Raw genomic sequence first — 27,995 nt, 5'->3', positions numbered from 1 at the left:
TTAACATCCTGTGAGATTTCTATTCGAAGTTATTAGTAAGTGTTCCATATTTTGCCTATTTGTTCCACATGAGAGGTAGTGCTCCTCATTGTGGAGATGGGACCTTAACATGATGTAAATGCTTCACATTGTATTTAATTTGGTGCATATAAAGAATTTATAATTAGTATTATTTATTTTGAAAGGATTTATTTATTACTCTCAGCTCATGTCACCTGCCTGTGCAAATGTATAAATATATATATATATATATATATATATATATATATATATATATATGGCTTTTGTCCCCTAGGCCTCTGCTAAAAAGAGGCTTTGCCCAGTCACAAATAAAAACATTCACAAAATCGCACATACAATAAATAATAAAGTGTAGGACTGGTTATACCTTATTATGTCAAGGCATTGTATTGTAATCATATCCAAGTTAGCCTTCCTAAATCACTGCCTTGGATCGTTCATATCATACGAGTATTTCCAATAGAAAGCAGAATACAGTTAACCTCGTCATAACCTAAGTGTACTCGCGCCACCTTTCGAAATAACTACGTGTCAGACTTGGATTATTCACTACGCAAGGGCCGCGCTGGCAACCTGTATTCACGGCTCAATTTAGGAAGATTTCGTAACACTGATACTGTGGTATAAATATATTACACATTGGGACACATTCCCTGACTAAGTTACGTCAGATGTACAGCATACACCCAGTGTTGATGACTGAGTCAATTTTGCACTGTATTCAGAATGTAATTTACGTAGATTTCCTGTCGCAGGCTCCCTAAATTGATCAGTCTGCTCCGCCCCGTTCCGTTTTGTGAAGCTAATGGTAGCGTTGCGCTGAACCTGAAGAGAAGAATGGAGGGCCTTCACTCTCCCTGCCATGGTCATCCCGGTAAGGAGGCATCTACACTGATCCCTTTGACGGAATGTAGGGTAACTCCGTCCTCAATTGACAAGACTGACAGTTCCCGATTTTTTTGGCCTTCTGTTGTTTTTGAGGCCACGGGCTGGACTGACGAACCGGCCAGGAATTGGGGTTTGATTGCAGTGGTAGGACAGAGTGGTTTTTGCACGTTGAATGTCATGTTTTTTTCCTAAGTGTGTTAATATTTATTTTTTAACTTAAGTGTTTTGTAAACACAAACAGCACGTGGCCTGCTGTAGAAACAGTACTGGAACTTTGTGGTGCACTGGCACAACATCTAAGTAAGAATAAGAGGGCGTACATAAAGGGGTCGTAAGGGGCGGGACTGAGATGGAGTTGAAAAAAATAAATGAAAGGGCAGGAGAATGATGGGTGGCTAAAGAACTGGAGAGGAGCTGTGCAAAAAATGACACAAAGGACCAAAACTCAGGAACACCTAAATCTTAGCATCTCAGGAAAGTAACAAATAATGTAATAACATGCTTTTTTAAAGAACGTAATCACGTATGTAAGTACTGCGGTGGTGGTGCTGCGGTAGCGTTGTCGCCTCACAGTTAGACGTTGCCCGTTCGATTCTCAGTTAAAGCGTCTACTGTGTGACGACATGCGTGAATGGGCGTTCCTTCGTTGAAGGTTGTGCGTTAGGCCCGGCAAGCCAGCATGTAAAACTCTACTGCCAATCATTAGCGGACCGGAGTTCCGCTGTGGCGACCCCTAACCGGGAAAAGCCGAAAGACACACACAATCACGTATGTAAGTACAGTATTCGACTACTCTGTGGTTGTAATGTTTATAGTTTAGCCAACAAATTACACGTTTATGAGAAACAAAACATGATTCTTTGGCAAACTCAAAGGCAGTTCTGTAACTCGAAGTCTGCGAATAGCCGGTGTCGTTTGACACATCTGTAATCTCCAAGTATTTGTAGTTTCTGCTGATCAGTAGTAGTTGAAATATGCTCTAATGATTCAGCCCACCTTCCCAGTTGTCGAATGAACACACATGAGAAGGGCGTTCACTGTACGGAATGGGTAGGGGTGGCAGACTTTTGAAAGGTAAAATGGTATTGACCCATTTGTATAGTCTGTAGGTAAATGGGGGAGAGGAGTAGGTGTAGAAAGTGGGGTAAATTTTAAAGCTTCTAAATTAAGTTGTTGATCTATTTTGATTGGCAGCCAGGTATTTCTGGTTTTAAAAAAGACATGTAACAATTGCATTCAAAGCACTGAAAAATGGGCAGTAATTTTGTCAGCTTGCAATATCCCTGTTGTGCCTTAAGACTTGGTTTCTGTCAGGGTTCATTTTCTTTGCTAAGTGATACTCTTGTGCATGTATTTTTTCTTCACTGCTACCCTTATGTTTTTGTCCCTTTGTGACGGTTTAGTAATTATGTAAAGCAAATATGTGTTTTGTGGTGTGATGACAACAGTGTCTTCATGAGATGCTTGGAATGAAGTATGGAGAAGTCTTAAATGTCAGTCATTTTAGTGAGCTAATAATTAATTTTATTGTGCAAGTATAACTGCACAGCAATTTGCTTCTTACTTAGGCTTTGTTGGTTAGCGAAGTATGTCCAAGAGTCATGAAACCCTGGCACAGGAGACCGCATAAAACAGTAATGCAGTGTTTCACTTCACATTGTACAGTACAGTCCATTACACAGTTGTGTATTTAATAGTGCTGTATAGTTCCAACTTGTTGCACAGTAGACATGCCTGTTTTCAGATTCATAGATTAGTACTAGGCTAACTGCCCTTGTGAGCCATTTTAAGCCTAACCAATTATCCCTAGTGAGACTCAAACCCTGTACCTTGTGTTTGTAAGGCAAACACCTTAACCATTAGGCCACCTTCCCAACCATTTTAAGACATCAGGAGATTTAAGATGTAAAAGTAAAACTATATTTCTATTTCAGGATCCCCCTACAGTAGGAAGCAGTTGCAGGGGATTAGAAAAAGGCCTTCTGCATCTTGTGGTGTGTTGTACGTAATCGTTATTCGTCCTTGCTAGGCTTAAGATTGTTCCTAGTAGATAACAGAATTGTTTTCTGAACAGTAAAAATGGGGATTCAGGCCACTAAGAATGGGAAAGTAAGAAGATGGGTAAACATTCTACGGTCCATAATGGAAACAATTTACTCCTATTTTATTCATAATGACCTTCTAATCTTCTGGATGAAGTTATCTTGTAAAGCAGACTTTTATATATATATTTTTTTTAATTTTGTTTTCTAAATGTACAGCAAGGCAGTAATAATTAGCAACCCTTATCCTGATGTTCAGACTTGGTGGCATTAACGCATTATTTAAACTGCAGGGCATACAATGCATTTAAAAGGGATATAAACTGCAGGGCATACAATGCATTTAAAAGGGATATTTTTAAGAGAGGAAGGTCTACAAGAGGGTAGTGAGACCAGCTATGTTATATGGGTTGGAGACAGTGGCATTGACAAAAAGGCAGGAGTCGGAGCTTGACGTGGCATAGTTAAAGATGTTAAAATTTGCACTGGGTGTGACGAGGATGTACAGGATTAGCAATAAGTATATTAGCGGGTCAGCCCAGGTTGGAAGGTTTGGAGACAAAGCCATAGAGGCAAGATTACGTTGGTTTGGAGTTTTATGCCAGTGGTAGGTAGGACCGGAGTGAATGACACTTGTCAGACAGCAAAAGTGGTTGTTCTCATCTCATCTGATTCTGGAGTAAAAAAAAAAAAAAATTATTAAATTTCATTATTTTTTTTTTTTAAATAATGATGATGTTAAGAAAATAATCAGCCATCATCTTAACACGTACCTGCGCCTTTTTTTTCTTTTTATTTGCATAAATAAAGTGTGGGAGGGGGTAAGGTGAACGACGGCCTTTATACATGTTAAAATGCCTAGTAAATGTCTTTTAATTTGCCTATCATCTTAACATAAAACGGAGGTCTTAACCCCTGCCATTAGTGCTTTTTCTTTCTTTTAATTGCATAAATAACATATGGTGGTTAAGGAGACTGCAGCTTTTACTTGTATATTAAGATGCCTTTTTGGGGTGTTAATATTAGTTGGTGTTAATATTAGTTACAGGTTTAATTGTAGAGGTTGCCATTAAGTTTGTATCAATTAAATTAATATACAGTTTTCCTTTATTTTTGCTTATTCAGTGGTCTAGTGCATTAATAACTGACCATCTTCAGACACCGCCTGGGTAAAGTAGTTTAGACTTTGTACATTGAATATAAAACTATATAATGTTACACTCATACCTCTCAATTGTCCAGATTTCTGCCTCATATTTTTAGTCTGTTCCTCATAGAATTTGATCTTCTGTGGTAAATTGTTGAGGATTAAAGTCCCTAAATAATGACAGAAATTTAAGTTTCAGACATAAATATCCTTCAGAGAATGCATGCTATTGCAAAATATGTTATCATCTCAAGTTTATAAGAAGAATATTTAAAAACAATCCCTATTTATGACTTTGTCCAGATTTCTTGCAGGAAGAGGTTTAGGGTTATGGTTAATATGTTATCAAAAAGTTGACGTGGAAAAGTTTTGTGTGGAGCAAGTGAGACAGTTTATGTAATACATTTGCCATGGTGCATAGTTTTTTTTTTAATTTTTACAGCACCGTAATTAATTAACATTATTTGCAGTAAAATTAACTGGCAGTGAATGAATCGGGGCAGTTGCATTTGAATGTGTAGTATAGCAAATTGGCTTATGAATTTATGGTAAGAGGAGAACTCCTTAAGAACAGTGGAAAGAGATTGCCAGGGTGTGGGGGCTAGAGTATTTGGTGCATTGCAAGTTGATTGTGGGTGTTTGTGTGTTGGGAGTATATTGTGAGTGGTTTCTGAGGTTGTTTGAGTTTTTTCCATCTACTGTAGCAGGTAGAGGTGAGTATGTTTGTAGACATAGTCATTTAAAGAGTTTACTACTAAAAAGAAGTCTCCAGTTGACTTTGAAGATAGTGAGGCAGTGACGCTGTGCATGTGATAAGTTGGTAATTGAAACAATAGATTTTGTTGATTGTGCAAGTTATTTTTCGAGGCAGCAGCAATAATTGGCAGTCTATATTCCTTTTCCCACTTCTTTCATTTATGGTGAGCTCAAATAGGGTACGTTTATTTATTTATTTATTTATTTTTTTGCAGAAAAACAAAACATTGGTTAAGATTACTGTCTGATATAGTTGGACCTCCATTCCTTTTAGTTGTTGTAATTTTAACATTTGGCCTTAAATATTTATTTTGCTGTCATTTTGTTTCTATTTATTTCTCTTACCATCAAGAAAAGTAAGAGTTGAATATATTCATGGATTCCTCCCTGGGGCCATGTAAGAATGCAACACGCACTATACTATTTCAGTCTTTTCAACTTGCCCACTCTCACTGATGTGAATATATTCATGGATTCCTCCCTGGGGCCATGTAAGAATGCAACACGCACTATACTATTTCAGTCTTTTCAACTTGCCCACTCTCACTGATGTGAATATATTCATGGATTCCTCCCTGGGGCCATGTAAGAATGCAACACGCACTATACTATTTCAGTCTTTTCAACTTGTCCACTCTCACTGATGTGAATATATTCATGGATTCCTCCCTGGGGCCATGTAAGAATGCAACACGCACTATACTATTTCAGTCTTTTCAACTTGTCCACTGTCACTGATGTGTAGCCTGAATTTCTGGAGTCAAAGCTTCCATATATTTTTTTTTTTTTTTTGCTAAATTTCCTTGAAGTGAGAATATTTTTGGAAATGCAACAAAGATGTTTAAAAAATGAAATTAAAAGTGCTTAAAGCTGTACTGCTCATTCAAATGCTACTTGAGTCAACAGAAAGCATTACATTACTTGTATTTCTCCACAGACTTGTATGACTGTTAAACCTTACACTCGATTTAAGAATAAATAGGAAATGCTGGGACTTATAAGACAGCTGCACACTGATCAGCAGCTTAATTTAATCTCTGTGTGAAACTAGAAACTGAGAAAAAGTAGTGCCATTGAAACTGTTATTTAGGTAAAATTCAGTTACTTATTAATAAGTACACTGCCGGGATGCCAGCAGAGAGTAAATGCTCAAGCAGTTCAAGCTTCAGCTTTTGTTCACTAGATCACAGCTTTTGTTCACTAGATCACTTCAAGTAATTCAGAGAAAAAAAGAAATTAAATGCACTCAAAGGTGATTAAAATGAATGGTAATTTGAAGGAATATATCAATTCAAATAAAAGACTGGAAAAATAGAAGATGCTTTAACTAGCTATTCGGCTGAAATGATAAAACTGCAAAAATCAAAGATTGAGTCTAACTGAATATGAGGCTTCTCAAGAAGAGCTGCATCAAAAGTAGTTAGAACACAGAGAGAAAAACTGAGATTGTCTGCTGCACTTGGGGAAACTAGAAGGAACAGAGTATATTAATTTTATGAAAGCACAATAAGCAACTGGACCGGTGTTCCACAGCAGATTTGTTAATTGAAAGAGCACAAAGAGTAAATGCTCCAAACCTGGCCATGAGAAGGCAGCCAAGATCTACATTAGTAAAGATGTAATCATACCTGCAGAAAAAGTTAATCCAGGGAAAACTGTGTCAAAAGGAAATTACTAAAAATTGGAAACAGAAAATAATTAATTATTCACTGTACACCAGGCAGTAGAGAAGCAAATTTATCCCATTAATCAGGGAATGTTGTGAGGCAGGTGTGAGATTCAAGCTGCGGTATCCAGTTGTGTTCAGAGTATTTTTCCTGTAGGATCTGTAACTTTCTTTCCATGCACAGAATAATCCACAAAAAGCCAGGTACAACGTCTGGAACCAAGAAATTTAATGAACCGCTTTTCGTCCAAAACTGTCGTTGGACTTCTTCAGATAACTTAAAATACTCTCCAGCATACTTAAAGATCCCTCCTTGGAGGTCACATGACATGCTTATAAAAATTTAAAGTACCATACTCAAATTAGAAAAATAGTTAATCCATTAAAAACCTACAGAACTTCATGTTAAACAAGCAGCAAATCTACACATTTTTCCAAATGTTAAAAACTGTACAATTATATATACACACAAAATCCCTTGTAATTATATTACATTACAAAAAACTCACAAAACAAAACCTTGTACCCATTGCTCTCTATCTTGTCATATTTTTTAATTTTAACAAGCACACAATCGAGAACATATCGTTAAGACCTGGGTAAGTATATGCATTTAAAACAAAACAAGACTGGAATGCAGGAATAGCAAAGAAACAAACAAACGTAGGCAGAAAACAATTTAATATATCACAGCAAAGCTTTCGGGTGAAACCCTTCTTCAATACTAACAATCATTAAAACAAAAGCAGCTTGCTTTAAATAGGAGCAAAAAACAGTCACATGATAGCAGCCAAAATCACATGACCGACAAACACAATATAATATAACATATATACAAAATGCAAAAATATTTAAAATAGCTTAACACGCTGAATTTTACTTAAAACAGGCTTTAGGCTAACAGTAGAATTTAATCCAGGTGAAGAATCCGCTGCTAGTCTTAAAATCCATTCATATTCCTTAATATCTAAAACATTATTAATATCATCACCCCTACTATGAGGTTTAACTAAATCTAGGCATCTAAACTTAAAGCAATGCGTATTCCCATGTGTTTTAATATGCTTGAAAAGAGCATTATTCTCAACCTCCCTTCTAACCTCTGACTTGTGCTCAATTATTCTGTCTTTAAGTTTACGTGTGGTCTTGCCCACATAGAATGCTGAACAGGCATTACAAGTAGCCAAATACACCACATTTATACTGTTACAGAATGCTACTGATTTAAAGTAAAACTCTTTTAAAGTAACAGGATGAATAAATGCAAAATTAGGGGTAGCAGCAATGTCTATACAACAAGAACAGCTCATACATTTAAAAGTACCAATACAATCAGAGAAAGCATTCAGCTTTAAGCCAAAATTAAAATCTTTATAACATAATAAGCTTTTAATACTTCTCATATTCCTATATGAGTAGTAAGGCTTTTCACCTAAAATTCGCCTAACCTCTGGACAAGCCATCAACACAGGCCAGTATTTGGCTATGATATATTTAACCAAACCTGTTCTACTACTAAAGTTCATAACATATCTAGTTCTAACTATATTTCCAATGTTAGATCCTGATGTAATGATCACATGATCATTCATACACGCGTCTGTCCTAAGGTAAGGTTTATATATAGTATCCCTATTAAGTATTACCATTCTCTTCAATTCTTCCAATATATCCAAGTCATAGCCATTCTTAACAAACTCATTGAACATTTCATCTAACTGTATATGAAATACAGAATTGATTGTATTTAACCTACTGACTCGTGAAAATTGAGCTTTAACAATTCCTTTAAAAACATGGGGTGCATGCATACTATTATAATGTAAGTATCTACTAGTATGCACATCCTTCTTGTGAATAGTAGTTTGTAAAGTACCCTCTTCTTTATATACCTTAACATCAAGGAAAATTGCTTCATGTTCAGATATAATCTCCTTAAAAACCAAGAAGCTCGTACTACTGTTTAAATATACTATAAAATCTTGCAGATCAGAGCGTGATCCCTTCCAAACCATAAAGCAATCGTCCACAAACCTCTGGTACAAGCAAATATTACTGTTCAAAAATTTTACACCATCATGTATAAACTCTAATTCCCATTGATACAAGACTAGGTTAGCATATGTATTAGCAACCGGTGTTTCCATCGCAACACCGGTTAGCTGTAGAAACAAAAGTTGATCAAACATAAATACATTGTTGCTCAGAACTAAGTCTAATAATGCACATATATTTTGAACATCACCTGTAGGTATATCTATTTTCTTACTCAGAAACTGTCTGATAGGCTCAATGCCATACTCATTTGGTATGACAGTAAAAAGAGAATTTATATCTAAGGTTACAAATAAATAACCTGAATCAAGTTTGTTACGTAGACTGTTATACCAAATTGAAAGTTTGCTTAAAAAATCACCTGTGTCCTTTAAGATATTAGGACACTCCAATAATAAGGGGTACAATCGCTTTTGTAGATAAACGGATATCGGTTCAGTTATCCACCCACCCCCAGAGACAATGGGCCTCATGGGTGGGTTATCTAAACATTTATGAATTTTTGGTAACCCATATAATAAGGGAATAGTGGGACAGGGTACTGTAAAAAAGTGAAACAAATCTAAAAATATATCTCACCATTAGTTTGTAGCTCATCTATATACATATTGACATTACTAATGCATTTCTTAGCATCATTATATGATATTCTTCTGAAAGCATTCTCATCTTGAAGAAAATTGAGCATAGATGTCTTATAGGCATTACAATCCATAACAACAATAGCACCTCCCTTGTCAGCTTGTTTCATTACAATAGTATTGTCAAATTGCAGTTTCTTTAAGGCACAATGTTCATCATAGTTCAAATTATACTGTCTCTTCTTCTTAATTGTAGTCCCATATACCTTTCTCAAATCAGCTTCACATAAATTATGGAAAGCAGTTATCACAGGCAAATTAACTGGTATAAAGGTACTACGTCTTTTGCAAGTATTATATGATGTCATAGTATTATTTGAACCAAAAAGAACCTTTAAATTTATATTCCGAATAAACTGTTTTAAATCTGTCAAAGCTGAGGTTAAGCCATCCTCTGCTGTAGGAATAAAGCTAAGGCCTTTGTTTAAAACAGAGACACATGGTCCATCTAAGGGAATATCAGAAAGATTCAAAATACCTTGTGTTATCTGCGACTCACTTTCCCATGCTTGACAGGGCTGTCGTTTTTCCATTTCACAGGACCGCCCGACTGTCTGGTTAAGGACTTGTCCCTTACTGCTATACTGCTCTGTACTTTCTCGGCTTGTTCCAATTGGAAGCGTTTCAGCGAAAAATTCAAAGGTAACTGTTGATTCTTCCTCATGATATCCTTAGTGTTCCCTGAAGATTCTCGCGAAACATCACCTTGAGTTACAGGCCCCATGCTACCTGTATTTGAAATTTCTTCATTCACTAGTAACACTGATGCAGAGGGCGTGGTTGTAGAATCAGACTGCACAGCCAAAGCAGCAGGATTTAAAGGGGAAATGCCAACATTCAGACCAGACAGTTACATTTGACTTTTCATTGTATAACATCGATGAAGAATCACGGCGCACAGGTACCAAACCTAAAAGTTACATAGCTGGGAAAACTTATTCTTCGGCAGTTCATCAAGGACATAATGAGCAAGGTACTGTAAGGCACAGCTCTAGTCATAGAGCTTGTGTTAATAAGACTAATGATAACAAAAGGAAATCGGGCTACAAAGTAGATAAATTGGACAATTTTATTTTAACAGATGTATGCTTTGATAAAATAAGCCAGACTGTAGGTACTAATGGTTCATTTTGTGATACTTTTTCTGGTACCTTACGAGAATTAATCTATGCTTTTGGGAAAACCTTAACATGATTAGGGGAATCAAAATTGACAATGCTTATTTAAACAAATGTCTGACATTGAATATAGTCCCTAAAAGACTTAGATTTTTTAAAATGCCTATGGGAATATTGTTAAATGACCAAACTTGTGATGAATTCGATGCGTTATTCAATCAGTTTGGTTTTGAGTTTATGAAATTATTGGTAAAGAAGAATGATGAAAAATTATGTACATTAATTGAAAAAGTGGAAAAATTAAATAAACTAATTACTGATGATTTATTGTTTGAACAATGGGAAAAATGATATTGTAAGCAGTATATGGAGGCTGATAGGAAAGCTCAGAATATAGTTCAAAGGAAATAATAAAAAAATTGAAAGGGATACAATTGATTATAGAAATAATAAAGTATATCCATGGAAAAAGGGAACATGGAATAATGAAGAAAAGAGTCGTACATCGGGTCCACATGGTAACACTGGAAATTATCGCTCCAATAGGGAAAATGAATTTTGATTTTGGGGAAAGGAATCGAAATGTAGGGGGAAATTGGCAAAGGAATTGGAAATGGAGAAAAAACAGACAGGGATGGGGACAGAGACAGTCTTACAACCAGGAATGGAGGGAACACAGTCAGTAAGCAACAGTGAAGAATATAATATAAACAGTACTTTGGTAGATGTAAATGTCAATACTATTATCCAGACAATTAATACTGAAGGAATTGTATGTAGTAAAAACTATTTTAATATATTTAATTACACAGGAATGATGTTAAGTGATGTGTTTTTCACACTTTTCCCCAAGGAGATGAAATATGTACCAAAGAAAAAAATTCAAGTAGTGGATTGTATTACTGAGATTAAGAAATATCTCAGGAAAATTAATCTAGCTATTCACTTTAATAACAAGCCCCCATGGGTGAGAAAGAAATATTAAAGAAAAAGAGTACATACATACCACCCACCCTAATGTAGCAATTTATGAGAAATTAGTTGCTAATAATATATGTATATTGCAGAATGAAACTAGTTGTAAAAGGATGAAAAACAACCTATCTAAAGAGGAATTATTACTATTCCAATGGCTAAGAAATGTTGACAACGTAAGAATTATGAAGCCGGATAAAGGGGGTGGAATGATATTATATGATCAAAATGAATACAATAATAAGATGTTTAAAATATTAGTGGAATAAGAAAATTTTATGTCTGTATCAGTTAATGAAATTGACATTGGGTACAGACATATTGAAATGTTTTTAGAGGAATTTCTTCTAGATAGAAGAATCACTATAAGATACCTACAAATTTTTGGCAGTAGAGTACCCAATCTTGGCCACTGTTGTGGGAGTACCAAAAGTACACAAAAATATTAGTGATCCACCCTTTCGTCCAATAATTTCAGGTAGTCTGTCGAAAACCTTCCCCTTGGGAGTTGCCATAGACAAATGGTTAAAACATATTTATGACAAGATACCCCATCTAGTTAAAGATTCATTGATGTTTCTTGGGAACTTAACTCCACAACTTTGGAAAAAGGGAGTTGCATTAGTGGATGTAATTGATTTATTTTCATGTATCCCAAAGCAAGAGGGATTAGAGAGTTTCTGTAATGGCATTAGACAACATAATGGGATCATATTAACCTAATTATGGAACTTATGTCTATAGTACTAGAGTATAATTATATTTACTTTGATGGTGAATATTATAAGCAAACTCAGGGAGTGGCAATGGGGGCTGCGTGTGCTTCCATATATGCCAACTTAGCCATGCCGGACTGGGAGACTGAAAAATTATTTAAGAGTGAATATTTTAAGTACATAAGACACTATACAAGATTTTTGTATGATATTTTTATACTTTGGGATGGACCCGAAAATGTTATAGATGAATTTATGAATTATTTAAATAGTACTAGTCCATTTTTTAAATGTACTTAGCCACAGCTGTGAGGGTATAGCATATCTTGACACATATGTTTCTGATAATAGTAATGGGTTTAAATCATGCATATATAGGGAGAACACCTTTTCCAACAACTATTTGGAGTATTCTAGTAACCATCCCTACAAAACCAAGAAGAGCATTTTTAAGGGTTAATGCATTCATGCTGCTAAGATGACCTCTATATTTAATGATATGATAGAGGAAATAGAATTAATTTGTAGTTTATTTAGCACTAGGGGGTACCCCTCAAAATTAATGAATGAGATAAAAACTTATGTGATTGGGGGGGGGGATTTACCCCCGTGCTAGGGCAACCATTAATGAACAAGACCACAGGGGAAAGAGTGTGTAACTAAATATAATCGAGCATGTATATTGGAATATACTCCTCGGGTTACACAAATTAAACAAATTTTAAATAAACATTGGAATATACTTACTGTGGATAGGGAATTAAAAGAAATAGTAGGTGAAATTCCTATATTTGTATACAAAAATGGGAATTGATATGAAGTAAATTTTTGAGAGGGACAACAAGGTAGGCCATTTGAATTTGTAGCAAAAGGGAACTAGGAAATGTGGTAGTTGTGGTCAGTGCCCTGTTATACTGGAAAGAGAAGGTATTGTATTGGAGGATATTAATAGGACGAGAATAACTTTTAGTAATGGCAACTGCAATACTAAAAACATTATATATATGGCAAAATATTTAACTTGTTCAGGTTTTTATATAGGGAAAACCGAGAGAATGTTTAAAAAAAGAATTTATGATCATTTATATGCAATTAGAAAAAATGACAGTACTAACACACTGTATAGACATATAGCTGCAAATAGGAATAGTCATACATTTAGATTAGCCATTTTGGAACAAGTGAAAATAAACCGTAGAGGAGGAAATATCAAAGTTTACTTGGCAGAGAAAGAAGTGAGATGGCAAATTTTAACGGATGCATCAACCGTACCAGGATCGAATGATTATATTTCTATTAAACCCATAACCCATTTTGTAGAGGTTAAAATAAATTGAAAAATACTACAACTTTATAATACGATTGACATATAAATGGAATTGATTATTTTATTTTATATTATTATGACAGTTATATTTGATGGGTGCTGGACTACGCACCTTGGATATATCTGACAATATAAACATTCTCAACAACTATGACTTGATTTTGATGTATTTCCCATATGTATATACACCAGAATTAGTTTTATCATGATACAAGTATTTGGGCTATATAGTGGCTTTTCCTAAGATACATACGTGGGCCTTCAAATCCACTATACAGTACATGTACATTTTTATTTCCCATAGGATTTTATTTGGTAACAGAGAATATTACAATATATATTGATCATGTTTATAGATCAATTATATATGGTGATTAGATAGGAAGGAATTCATACATATGAATTTTTATAATATTTAGTAGATTTATTAGAGTATTTTAGTTATTTACAGTATTTTTAGAGGTAAATTGATAGTTTACGGAGTGTGAGAAACTCTGGACTTGACATACATACACAAAAAATGTTTTTTTATAGACCTAGATTTCGTATTACAAATTAACAGCTATGGAATGTTAGTTGATTGGTTATTATAATGCTTATCACAATGTATATTTTTTAATTTTTTTAACAATTTAAGGATGTTTTAGAACATGTATTAGTGGTATTGTAATAGATTAGCAATATGCGTTTTATATCGCAATAAAATGGTAGTCATCATCATCATGATCTTCTTTCGGCTGTTCCCGTTAGGGGTCGCTACAGCAGATCACCTGTTTCCATTTCTTCCTGTCCTCTGCATCTTGCTCTGTCACACCAACCACCTGCATGTCCTCTCTCACCACATCCATAAACCTTATCTTAGACCTTCCTCTTTTCCTGTTACCTGGTAGCTTCATCCTTAGCATCTTTTTCCCAATATACTCGGCGTCCCTCCTCAGCACATGTCCAAACCAACGTAATCGTGCCTTTCTGGCTTTGTCTCCAAACCTTCCAACCTGGGCTGACCCTCTAATATACTTATTCCTAATCCTGTCCACCCTCGTCACACCCAGTGCAAATCTTAACATCTTTAATTCTGCCACATCCAGCTCAAGCTCCTGCCTTTTTGTCAATGCCACTGTCTCCAACCCATATAACATAGCTGGTCTCACTACCCTCTTGTAGACCTTCCCTTTCACTCTTACAGGTACTCGTCTGTCACAAATTACTCCTGACACTCTTCTCCACCCACTCCATCCTGCCTGTACTGTCTTCTTCACCTCTCTTCCACACTCACCGTTAGTCTGAACTATTGACCCCAAGTATTTAAACTCATCCACCTTCGCCACCTCTACTCCTTGCATCCTCACCATTCCTCTATCCTCCCTCTCATTCACACACATATATTCTGTCTTAGTCCTGCTGACCTTCATTCCTCTTCTCTCTAGAGCATATCTCCATCTCTCCAGGGTCTCCTCCACCTGTTCCCTACTCTCACTGCAGATCACAATGTCATCTGCAAACATCATAGTCCACGGGGACTCCTGTCTGATCTCATCTGTCAACCTGTCCATCACCATTGCAAATAAGAAAGGGCTCAGAGCTGATCCTTGATGTAACCCCACCTCCACCTTAAACGCATCCATCACTCCCACCGCAGACCTCACCGCTGTCACACTACCCTCGTACATATCCTGTACCACTCTTACATACTTTTCTGACACTCCTGACTTCCTCATACAATACCACAACTCCTCTCTAGGCACCCTGTCATATGCTTTCTATGCTTTCTCTAAGTCTACAAAAACACAATGCAACTACTTCCAACATTCTCTGTACTTCTCCATCAACACTCTCAGAGCAAAGATCACATCTGTAGTGCTCTTTCCTGGCATGAAACCATACTGCTGATCGCTAATCATCACATCCTTTCTTAACCTTGCTTCCACTACTCTTTCCCATATCTTCATACTGTGACTGACCAATTTTAACTGTGACTGATCAATTTTATCCCTCTGTAGTTACTACAGCTCTGCACATCACCCTTATTCTTAAAAATCGGTACCAAAACACTTTTTCTCCATTCCTCAGACATCCTCTCACTTTCCAAGGTTTCATTAAACAATCTGGTTAAAAACTCCACTGCCATTTCACCTAAACACTTCCATGCTTCCACAGGTATGTCACCTGGGCCAACAGCCTTTCCATTCTTCATTCTCTTCATAGCTATCCTTACTTCCTCCTTGCTGATCCATTGTACTTCATGATTTACTATCCCTACATCATCCAACTTTCTCTCCCTCTCATTCTCTTCATTCATCAACCCCTCAAAGTACTCTTTCCATCTCCTCAACACACTCTCCTCGCTTGTGAGTATGTTTCCCTCATTATCCTTTATCACCTTTACCTGCTGCACATCTTTCCTAGCTCGGTCCCTCTGTCTAGCCAATCGGTACAGGTCCTTTTCTCCCTCCTTAGTGTCCAACCTTTCATACAACTCTTCATATGCCTTATCCTTAGCCTTCGCCACCTCTCTCTTTGCCATGCACCTCATCTCCTTATACTCCTGTCTACTTTCTTCATCTCGCTGACAATCTCACTTCGTCTTTGCCAACCTCTTTCTCTGTAGACTCTCCTGTACTTCCTCATTCCACCACCATGTCTCCTTGTCGTCCTTCCTCTGTCCAGATGTGATACCAGGCACCTTTCTAGCCGTCTCCCTTACTAGCTCTGCTGTAGTTACCCAGATATTTGGTAACTCTTCACTGCCACACAGTGCCTGCCTTAACTCATCCCTGAACTCCACCTCACAATTACCCTTTTTCAATTTCCACCACTTGATCCTTGGTGCTGCCCTCGCACTCCTCCTCCTCCTCTTCTGATAACCAACATCATCCTACAAACCACTATCCTATGCTGCCTAACGACACTTTCTCCGGTCACCACTTTACAGTCTCCAATCTTCTTCAAACTGGCCCTCCTACATAAGATATAATCTACCTGTGTGCATCTTCCTCCCCTCTTGTATGTCACCCTATGCTCCTCCCTCTTGTTAAAATACGTATTCACCACAGCCATGTCCATCCTTTTCGCAAAATCCACTACCATCTGACCTTCTGCATTCCTTTGTTTAACACAATCACTACCCATCACTTCCTCAATCCCTCTGTTCCCTTCACCAACATGCCCATTGAAATCTGCTCCAATCACCACTCTCTCACCCTTGGGTACAGTCATCACCACTTCATCCAATTCACTCCAAAATTTTTCTTTCTCATCCATTGCACACCCAACTTGTGGAGCATACGCACTAACAACATTCATCATTACACCATCAATTTCCAGCTTCATAAACATCACTCTATCCGACACTCTTTTCACCTCCAAAACGCTCTCGGCATACTGTTCCTTCAGAATAACTCCTACGTAATAAAATGGTAGTACGTTTTTAAATTTGATATATTGTTTTGGCGCCAAAAAAAGTATAAATTAATATTTGGTGATTGAATAATTGATTCTGATGAAGTCCACATTGGAGTGGATGAAAGCGCTAGATCTGTATTTTTATTCTGTGCTGTTATTCAAACATTAAACAGGTTATATCATTGCCGGTGCGAGTGAGTGTCTTCCTTCAGGCACTCTATATATAGTGTGTACAGTATATTCGTTGTTTGTTGTTTCAAACACTATATTTTTGCCTTTTTGAGTTGTATATAATTGTATAGTTTTTTTAAATTTGGAAAAATGTGTACATTTGCTGCTTGTTTAACATGAAGTTTTTTATGCTTTTAGTGGATTAATTAGTTTTCTAATTTGAGTATGGTACTTTAAATTTTTATAAAGCATGTCATGTGACCTCCAAGGAGGGATATTTAAGTATGTTGGAGAGTATTTTATGTTCTCTGAAAAAGTCCAATGATAGTTTTGGATGAAAAGCGCTTCATTAAATTTGTTGGTTCCAGACGTTGTACCTGGCTTTTCGTGGATTGTTTTAAGTTTGGTGAGGCAAATTCATTTATTGATTTTTTTCATGCAAACAGGATAAGGAATAAGTAAAATAAATGTTTATCCAATAAAAAGTGAGCCAGCAAACAAAAGAGGGCTCTCTTTCTCTGACAGTAAAACTCATAGAGAGACTTTGCCAGTGAAACCTTTTCCAATGTCGCAAAGGAAAATGCTTGAGAGACAAAAAAAAAAGTAAACACACACAGGAATTGACCAGAAGTATCAAGAGTACCTTGGATATGAACCAGAGGTAAGTGTTGGGAGATGGAGATGATCAAGAGGAAGACTGCAATTAGTGAATAAGCGATAGATTATCGCACAATCACATTTGTGAACAATGTCTTTGTAAATAAAAAAATTACTGAGAAAAGACTGGACTTTTGTTGACTTTATTAAACTTGTGGGTGGGTGTAAAACATATACCCCCATTATGTATTTAATATTTATGAGGACATTAAAAGAAAAATAAAAGTAACTAAGTGAAACAATTTTTGTTCTTAGTTTTTGTTTAAAACGTTTCATGAAATAAATGGGTCTGTATCACAATGTCGAACTTACAAAAGTTCGATCATTGTAATATTGAACCATAAAGTCCGAAACCCAACAAAACCGAAAACACAGAAAAGCAAATTTTTTTTTTCCCCCAGGGAAAAAAAATTGCTGTTCCGTGACAAAAAAAAAAAAATTAACTTAAACTAAAGTGGTGGGCTTTGGCCCCCCACACCCCCTATTTAAATTTACCAACTCTGAGATCGCACCACAGTGGAAGAAATAGCAAAGCCCCGGAAACAGCCCACCGATTTTTTTCCCTGTGAAAAAAGTCGATGTGCCGTGGCTTCTCTGTTTTCAATTTTCGCACTTTAAGGTTCGATATTACAACGTTCTAACTTGTTTTAGTTCGTTCTAATGTAGACCCAAAATAAGCTACATATTATATGGTAAGTGTTTTTATTGTGTGCAGTTAGGGGTATTTTAAATCTGCATTACTTTAATTTCTTTAACACATGGAACAGTAACAAGTATCTTTTTAGCTGTAATCCTGAACTAAAAAGTTCCTGTAATCACGGCTGCACAGGTAAAAAACACACTATCCAAAGCCAAGAACACAGCATCCATGGGACCTGACGACATCCCAGGCTGTGTTCTACATGAACTACAGAACGAACTGGTACCCCACCTAAGTACCATGTTCAATCTTAGCCTCACCTCAAGCTATGTGCCCACTGAATGGCGCACAGCAACAGTTATCCCACTCCACAAAGGGGGAGCCACCACAGACCCCGGAAACTACCGCCCAATTAGCCTAACGAGCCTGGTCTGCAAGGCTATGGAGCGTATCATCATGGAACTTATAAACAATGACATTGGTAATCTCCAAACTCAGGACCCCACCCAGTTCGGGTTTGTAAAAGTTAGATCATGTCTCCTAAACCTGATAGACGACTTTGAAGCAGTCACCAAAGCCGTAGATGAGGGTAAGGTGGTTCACACAGCCTATCTAGATCTCGCCAAGGCTTTTGACACCATCCCCTACTCTGGAATTATAGATAAACTCACTAAACTAGGCATAAATCCCTATGTCACAAGATGGGTTGCCAACTGGCTCACTGACAGAACCCACACTGTGAAAGCAATAGACTCCAAATCCAGCTTCAGATTGGTGATAAGTGGAGTACCACAGGGTTCAGTCCTGGAAGTACAGGCCATCACAGAAGGTCTTTGGCTAATGAAGTTCGCAGATGACTGCAAGCTAGGAGCCATAATCAAAACTCCAAAAGATGTGGACATCCTACAAAAGGGCCTCGCTGAGACAGATGCCTGGTGTCAAAGCCATGGCCTCAAGCTCAATACCAAAAAGTGCATTGTCATTCCTTTTGGTAAAAACTCAGTACCCATGAACTACCACATAGGTGGTAGTCTACTTAACACCGAAATTGTGATAAGAGACCTTGGGACACAGGTGGACAGTAGTCTCTCCTTTGATAATCACATTGCCACAGTCAGGAAATCCTTCTATGTGGCACACCTCATCACAAAAGATTTCTCATCCAGGAAAAAAAGAGGTCATTGTTCCCCTCTACTCGTCACTCATTAGACCCATTATAGAGTACAATGCCCCTTTTGGTATGTACCTCACAAGACATCTACAACAACTGGAAAGGCCACAGAAATACCTCACAAAGAGGATTACTGGCCTCAAAGATATGCCCTATGCAGACCGTCTCAAAAAACTGCAGCTTTACTCCATTGCATATCGCCTACTCAGAGGCGATCTCTGCCTAACAGACAAAGCTATGTCAAACCCAGAGCTTTTAGACATGCTCCACTTAAAGAAATCCCAATCCCTACGAGCTACACACTCTAGGGACCTAAACCTCATCACCACAATAAACAGAACATGCTGGAGGGATAGATTCCTGTCCCAGAGATTTCCCATACTCTGGAACAAACTACCTATCTATATCAAACAAAGCTCCTCATTAGCACTGTTCAAGAAAAATCTTGATGATTGGATGGGAGATGGTAAATTCACACTGGAGATCACTTCTGTGGCTCTGCTCGACAGTGGCACAGGAAAATAATTTTCTTGGGTGGCGAAAGCCAGGGTACCTTTGGCTAGGCTTATATAGGCCCTAGGGCCTACGAACCTATGAAGAAATGTAGGTTTACAGTATAACAAGAAGAGATGCTGAACAGAAGCAAGGGAATTAGGTTAAGGGATGGATATAGTGTTAAATATGTGTGTTTGTGCATATGATGTGTATCTGAGCTTGATCTGATGGTCACGCATTATGCTGTGTAGAAAATGAAACCCACAGAAGAAAATGGAGTTAGTTTTTTAATTACAAATGTGTTGTACAAGAGCTATAATTAAATACAGTGTAGTCCATGCATGCGTTATTGTACAATGGAAGATCGTAAATGACGAAAAACGAGCATGCTGATTTGTCAATCCAACCAGCTTGCCTGTTGTAAATCCAGCATATACCAACAGGAAAGGTCTGACCACTAAGGTATCATTGAGCATCATCATATAGAAAGCATTATGTCTGCATGTGTATGTACACTGTTATGCATGTTTGCATTACGTTAGTATGCCGTATTTGTAGAGCACTTTAATTAGATTCTCCTTGGTGGTTTATTACCTGCTTCCATCTGCCCAATGTCTGTTCTATTCAAATAGCTGCTGAAGTGAACAGTCGCACTTTCCAGTTTCTTTATTACTCGTGTGTTTTCTACTATGGTGGGAAAGTGCATTACTCAATATAGTGAGATATTAGCAGTGCTGTGTTTCTTGCCAGTCTTTGTTGTTACTGTGGAGAAGCTGTAGCACACACAGTAGTTAGCATAACTAAACTGTATTAAGCTCTCGCATTTTTGTTTTGCATCAGCATAGTAAACTGTAGCATCACTTCTCAGAGAATGGGAGGAAGAGAACTTTCAAATAGTAAAATCTTTATTGGTTATTTCTGACTGGATTACACTGTAGGTAATTCATCTCCGATTACAGAAGACAAGGTTGTAGTAGAATAATTATCCCTGACTAGCAGTTTAGGCCCTCGGTACTTCAAAGCTGACAAAAAAATCAAGAGATATATAACCATGGAGAGCATTTCTTTTGGAATTTTATGGTATGATTTCCAGATGGCACAGCTCTGTACTTGTTCTGTTTGAGCTGACCTTGAGTAGTATACATTTGTATATCTTGATTTTTGTTTGCACTTTTACTATTCCTAGACTGTATTCGTGTATCTTGTCAGACATTCAGCTGCTCAGTTGTTGGAAACTTACTTTCACATTTAGCAGCAGTACTTATCTGTAATTGCTTTTCTTTTAGTTCTGTGGTTAATTGCAGAATGTTTCAAATTGCCAAGATCAGGGGCTTTCAAGATGTCTACACAGTGAGCGGCAGTTAGATTACAGCTTTCAGAGTGTGAACTGCAAAATTGTTAAAGCCAGTAGCAAATACTTAAAATAAGCACAACAGTTCTCTTCTTCCTTCTATTGAAAAATTAATAATAAAGTATATTTAAATTTTAAAAGAAAAATAAAACAAACAGTAAACAGTAAACTTAAACTAAAACTCAAGCTATTTTCTCTCAGAAAAAGTGGACAAATTCAAAATAAAACAGAAACATAAATAACAAAACTAACACCAGTAACCCTTGGCTGGGTGTGGGTAGTACTGGATTTACCCATGGTTGGCTTTGTTTGGTCACAAGGGCAGTCCTGATATCCTGTTCTGTCTGTTCCGATATTTGCATTCATGTCGCCCATTATTAACACAATGTCCTGTTATCCTGCTTTATCTAGTTGGTCCTGCAACTAAATGCATTCTTTTCCTCACTGTTACAACCCTGCTATGGGGCATAGGCTGAGATTATGAATACTAACCAATCATTATGCTGGAGTATGATTGCCATGGGTCTGTCACCAATTCTGAAGACATATCTCGCTGTCATCTGAACCTTCTCCCGTACTACAATTCCCACACCATTTATAATTTATAGCCTGTCCTCAACCTGTGTAGCAGACTCTGGATCCCAAGCCAGGTGGCTTTGGGGGAAAATGGCAGTGCCCAGGGAGGCTGTGGCTGTGTTAGCTCGTGATACAGGAATGCTTAATCTGTCTTATTTTTCTGGCAAAAAAATGAGAAAATCATTTTCCAGTCCATTTAAATGATGTCACAGTACGTTACAGTATAAAGAAACTTCTGGAAATCAAGTATTCAATTGTGCTGTCATTCTGGCTGGATTCCTGCATACTACAGAGCATCTGGGGCCTACAACACTCACAGAACTTCTGGAACTTTGCATCTTAATGCATCTTAACCAAACAAGTGTCAAAGTACTTAAATCAGGAAATGGAAGGTTCTGAAAGGATGAGACCCAAAAGGAAGAGATGCAACAGAACAGGAAAAGAGGCTGCAGAGCTGGAATTGCTGCCAGATTGAAAACAAACCCTCATAGGTCTGCACTTCCCTCAATTCTGTTAGCAAATGTATGCTCATTAGACAGCAAGATGGACTTTCTCAGCTTGAGCTCAACACCACAAATAAGATGAGAAATTTTTATCTTTTAATCTTCAAAGAGACTTTGTTAAATAACAGGATTAGTGACAGTGCTGTAAGCCTTGATGGTTTCACTTGATTCAGAGCTGATAGCTTTTCCACACAGAGCTAGGTTCCTAAGGTAGGTGGAGTGTGCATTTTTGTGAAGGATAGCTGGTGCAAAAACGTTAACATTGCCCTGTAAATGTGGAATTCCTGATGCTGAAATGCAGACATTTTTATATGCCCAGATAACTAAACTGTGTCTGTATAGCAGATGTGTATATATACCACCGAGTGTTAAAGTCACTGAAACACTGAATATACTGCGTAATACAATGTGTGAGCTACGATGCAACAATTCTGACTGTGCATTTATGATAGCTGGTGACTTCAACAAAGCAGATCTCAGGAAGGCAAATTGTGGATTTTCCCAAAAGGGGAGCAAATACTCTGGACAAGGCTTATGCTAACATAAAAGGGGCATACAGAGCTGTGCAACAACCAAACCTCGGTGGCTATGATCACATCTCCATAAAACTAATACCAGTTTACAAACCTCTCTTGATCAGAGATAAGCCCACTGTGAAACAAATCAAGATCTGGCATGAAGGACCCATGGGAAGTCTCAGGGGCTGCTTTGATACCACAAACTGGGATGTCTTCAGTTAGGCAGCCACGGTGAACATTCTGGTGAACCTAGATGAATATACTGCAACAACAATGGCTTGCATATCCAGATATGGAGGATGTAACGAATATCAAAAATCAAGTAAGAGCCAACAAAAACCATGGCTAAACAGCAAGGTGTATGAGTTGCTGAGGGCAGGAAACACTGCTTTCAGGGCAAAGGATAAGAAGGGGCTAAGTGTGGCAAGGGCTAATCTAAAAAAGGGCATCAAGGAGGCTGAGGGAGTATGGAAAGAGGATACAAGGATGCTTCGAGGATGTGAAAGATGCAAGAAGCCTGTGTTATAGCATTCACCAGCTAACTGACTGTAAAACCAAGTCAGCTCACTGTGATGATAGCACAGAATTTCTGGACAGTCTAAGCACATTTTATGGTAGGTTTGAAGAGAAAAACAAACTGGAGGCTGTAAAGCTTTTCAGTGACCAAAAGGAGGCAGTACTCAACTTCAGTGCTGTGGATGTAACAAACCACCTGAGGAAACTGAACCCCAGGAAGGCTGCTGACCTTGATAACATTCTGGGAAAAGTTTTGAAAGGTGGTGCAGACCAACTCAGCATAGTCCTGACGGATGTCTTCAATACCTCACTTGTCCAGGAAAAAGTATTAGGATGCTTCAAAGTTATCAACATGATCCCCTGTACCCAAAAATGTTAACACCACCTGCCTAAATGATTACAGGCCAATGGCCCTTGCATCAAATGTAACGAAATGCTTCGAAAGACTGATTAAAAGGCATTTGACTACAGTAATTCCCCAATCCTTTGACCTGCTGCAGTTTGCCTACAAGGCAAACAGATCAACTGCTGATGCCATTTCGGTGGCACTTCACCTCACATTGGAGCGTTTGGAAGAGAAGAACAATTATACCAGGCTGTTGTATTGGCATTCAATATGGTGATTCCAATGCAACTTATAGGAAAGCTAATCAACCTTGGAATAAATAAAGGAATGTGTAACTGGGTCCTCTATTTCCTGACTGGAAGAACACAAAGGACATGTACTGGTAACAGCATTTTTTTTGATTTTTTTACAATCAACACGGGAGTACCCCAGGGTTGTGTGCTGAGTCCTCTACGGGTCGCAGTCCGTATCCATGACTCCTCTGCAAAAGCTAGCAATAACCACATCATCAAGTTCACAGATGACACCACAGTGATGGGACTCATAAGTGGTGATGATGAGACTGGTTATAGGAATGAGGTCAACTCCCTGATTGAGTGGTGCAGTAACGACAATTTGGACCTGAACATCAATAAAACAAAAGAAATCATTATTGACTTCAGAAAATGCTTTGCCTCGCACCTGCCCTCAAGAACAATGGTGACGAAGTGGAGAGAGTACAAACACAGGCCAGCTAATTAAAAAAAGCTCACCAGCAACTACATTTCCTAAGAAGGCCTAGAAAAGCAAAGCTCATTATGAATTCTCTAAATACCTTCTACAGAGGAGCCATTGGGAGCATTATCACCAGCAACTACACTGTGGTTCAGTAACAGCACAATGGTTGAAAGGAAGACGCTGCAAAGAATAATTAAAAAAGAGGTCCCGCAAAATACTCTCATCCATTGTATGGTTGGTTCACTAAACTTGCATCTGGTAGAAGGTTATGGAGTATCCGCTGCAGGGCCTCTGATTCATGAACAGTTTTTATCCAGTTGCAATAAGACTCATTAATGCAGGCGTAAATCTGGATGTATCAAAACTATAATAGATTCTTACTGTCATTCTTTCGTTTTTTTCCCGTACAGTAATTCTATTTATTTATTGCATACCAAAAATTAATATATTCTCATTCAAGTGCAATCCCAGTTCACTTCCCTATGTGCAATATCACCCAATCTCACCTCTGTGTATTGTGTGCTTTTCTTTTCATGTGTTAATCATCTAGTAGTCCGTGGTCCAGTGTATATAAATAGTGTACAAGCATGTGCATGAGCTACCGACACATTTACATTTGTACTATATTGTTTATTCTGTAATACCTATCATGTCTTGTCTTTGTGTTTTGTTTTGTTTTTCTGTAAAAGAGCTGACACTTGAAATTTTAGGTAGCTCTTGTGTTTCCTAAATGACAATAAAGTTTCTTTTGAATCTTTGCTGCCCTTCCATCTTGTCTCATGAATACATAGGATGGCCAGTTTCCTCCTTGCCATCATATCATCCACTTCCAAGCTGCGTCCTGTCTGTGAACGTATGTTTAGTGTAGCAAGTCTTAGTTCATGTTTGGCAGGTTGATTGGTTTTATATCCAGCTTTTCTCAACAGAGCTATCCCAACTAATCCAAGCTGGTAAGCTGGACACTGGTGAGTAGGTTATTGATGCAGGCCTGCTAGGCTTTATGGTGGGTACCCACTGGCAAATAGGGACACATACACCCCTCCCACCATTAGTATGGGTCCCTGACGTAGGTTGGAGTAGGCCGGGTCCTCAACCCACTTATACTGCAAAGTACCCATGCCAGTTTGACAACGTTAGTTAACACAACCAAATCACCTAGAGACATATTTTACACAGTTGCCTAGCCCTGCCATGGGCATACCAGTCAGTACATTTTTCCCCAAGTGAGAGCAAATGATAAGCCCAAACCATTTGAGTTAAAAAGAACATAGGTCTACTAACTTCCCATCTGTGTGGCACCACAGTGAGTCCAGAGAGCAGTTACAGCCATCACAGATCCACTTTACCTGTCACAAACTTGATCTTGAAAAGCTAGCATTTCCTGTAAAGAAACAGGTTTATTAATGTCTTGTATTTGCTACAAAAACAAAGCCCGACCATGATAAGACAATGCAGCTTGTCTGGCTGCCATGTCTGTAAAAGCATTGACTTTTAAATTTAAGATTCATCAGTTTTGTGAGCAGCACACTTAACCATATGTATTTCCTTGGGTGATAAAAGTCCATTCAACTGTTCATTAATAAAACCAGAATTTTTAATGAGAGTCCCTGGTAATATCATGTACCCTGTGTCTCTCCAAAGTGTCCCAAAATATTACTCCATACACATAATGCGAGTCTGTGAAAATTTACCGTTTTGTCCTTTGCTTATTTGCATGTTTCAGTAATAACTACAGGTTCTGCTACTTGAACAGAAACATTTCCTTTTAGCTGTCCAGTCAGTAGCTGTTTATTCGTACACACAATAAATGCTGCTACAATTGAGCCATCATCTCTTCAAGCACAGGATTCTTCATTGAACAAAAGCAACTCCAAATTTGGTAATCGAACAAATGGTTAACTACAAAAACGCTATCTTGAGGTTCGCCTCCATCTGCTGTAAGGATTAAAGAACCTGCAAAGAAGGTTTATTGTGCAGACTCATGTTTAGACAATAGTGAGGTAGATGAGTATTGCATTTTGGTTCTTGGCAACAATGCTTTTACAAAATGTGGAAGTGACATAAATGTTTTGTGCCAGAGACTTTGACCAGCCACTATTTCTACTGTGTGAGCCATCGTGGCCACCATCGTAAGGCAGTGGAGGAGGGCTGCAGCTATAAGATCAAGATTTGTACTGACATAAGTAACGGGTTTAAATCCTTTGTTTCTGTGCTGTGCCACTAATCTAATACTAGTCTGTTCATTTCACAACAGAATAGAAAACATTTTGTTTGAATAATAAGCTAACCCTGAAAACAGGAGGGTTAGAAGGTAAAGTTTTTATCTGGAAAAAAGCATGTTCATGATGCTCCTGCCAGGGTAAGGACTCAGGGGTGTTTTTTCTTTAATAATTCTAAGAACGGTTTTACTACTTCTATGTAATTTGAAATCCATTGTTGGCAGTAACCTGTCAGTTCCAGAAAAACCTGAAACTGTTTTAATGTTGTAGGCAGTGATGCAGCTTGAATAGCAGTAATGCTTGAAGGCAGAATGTGCCAGGATCCTTCTGAAATGAGATGTCTTAAATATTGCAGTTGTGGTTTCCATATCTGCAATTTTGCTTTGTTAACCTTAAATCCCAATTCTGTTAACTTGGTTAAAAGAAAAAAAAATAGTGGCTTGTTGACAGCTAAAATAAGAATCAGAAGCTAAAAACAAATCCACCACATAATCAAGCATAGATAACCAAGTTATAGCACCACTGAACTGCAGAGTTCCTTTGTTTTAACAGATTTTTTACTGTTAATATCTTTGTATATTAAAGTTTTTCAAGTACCATGTTTAAAACTTTTTAGTGATGTTTTATACTCTGCAGTTCCGTGGTGCTATAACTTTATCTGTGCTTGTTTGTTTTTACCAAGTTTGCTCTAACTGTTCCTGCATGATTTACTTTTCGACATACTGTATTAAGGTGGACTCGCAGGGAAACTGAATTCGATCTAATTATTTCTTCACTTCTGTAGAGAAAAGAATAGCTGATTCTAAATATCCTTTTGGTAACCTTGTTCACTTGTAGTGTTGTCCTTTGTATGTAAAGGCAAACGAATACTGACCGTCTTGGTTGAATAGGAATAGAAAAGAAAAGAAAAGCAGACGAAATATGCATCACTCAAGAGATGGCAGCTGCCAGTGGGATAGAATTAGTGTAGTATCTAGGTTAGGTTCTACAGGGAAGGTCAGCACTGCTACTGCATTAGCTGCTTTTAAGTCTGGTACAAACCTATAAATTAGTAAAATAGGTGTATTGCATGGGCTTCTGGTTGGATCTGTTATCCCTTGCTGGAGTATTGCAGAAGTGGCAGTTTCAGTTGCTTTGTCTGCATCAGTTGATGGAGGATACTGAACTACCATTAGTAGATGCTCGAACGGTTTTTAAAATAACTTTTAACTGGTTCTTCATCCTTTGAGTCCTACTTCGTTGTCATGGGTAGTCCATAGCTGTGGAGGAGGAATGATTTCAAGTCCTTTCAGATCAGCTGTAGTAGAGGTCTGTTTCTAAGTACTGCAAAGAGTGTGTTTTCGTATGCACAAATATCAGAG

The 27,995-nt window shown here is 37.7% G+C and overlaps 1 protein-coding gene across 1 annotated transcript in view; it reads left to right on the top strand.

The window, feature by feature from the left end:
• The first annotated feature begins 673 nt into the window (after positions 1-673).
• The window catches only part of RABEP2 (rabaptin, RAB GTPase binding effector protein 2), a 472,624-nt gene continuing 445,302 nt past the window's right edge, over positions 674-27,995 (top strand). The window contains exon 1 of the mRNA XM_044087055.1: positions 674-895. Within this exon, the coding sequence (XP_043942990.1) occupies positions 859-895 (37 nt within the window). The 5' untranslated portion in view covers positions 674-858. The remainder of the gene's footprint in view (positions 896-27,995) is intronic.

This window comes from Protopterus annectens, chromosome 10.part0, assembly GCF_019279795.1.
Source record: "Protopterus annectens isolate FY-2018-M chromosome 10.part0, PAN1.0, whole genome shotgun sequence".
NCBI classification, from domain to species: domain Eukaryota; kingdom Metazoa; phylum Chordata; order Ceratodontiformes; family Protopteridae; genus Protopterus; species Protopterus annectens.
This window is presented reverse-complemented; position numbering and strand designations above follow the sequence as displayed.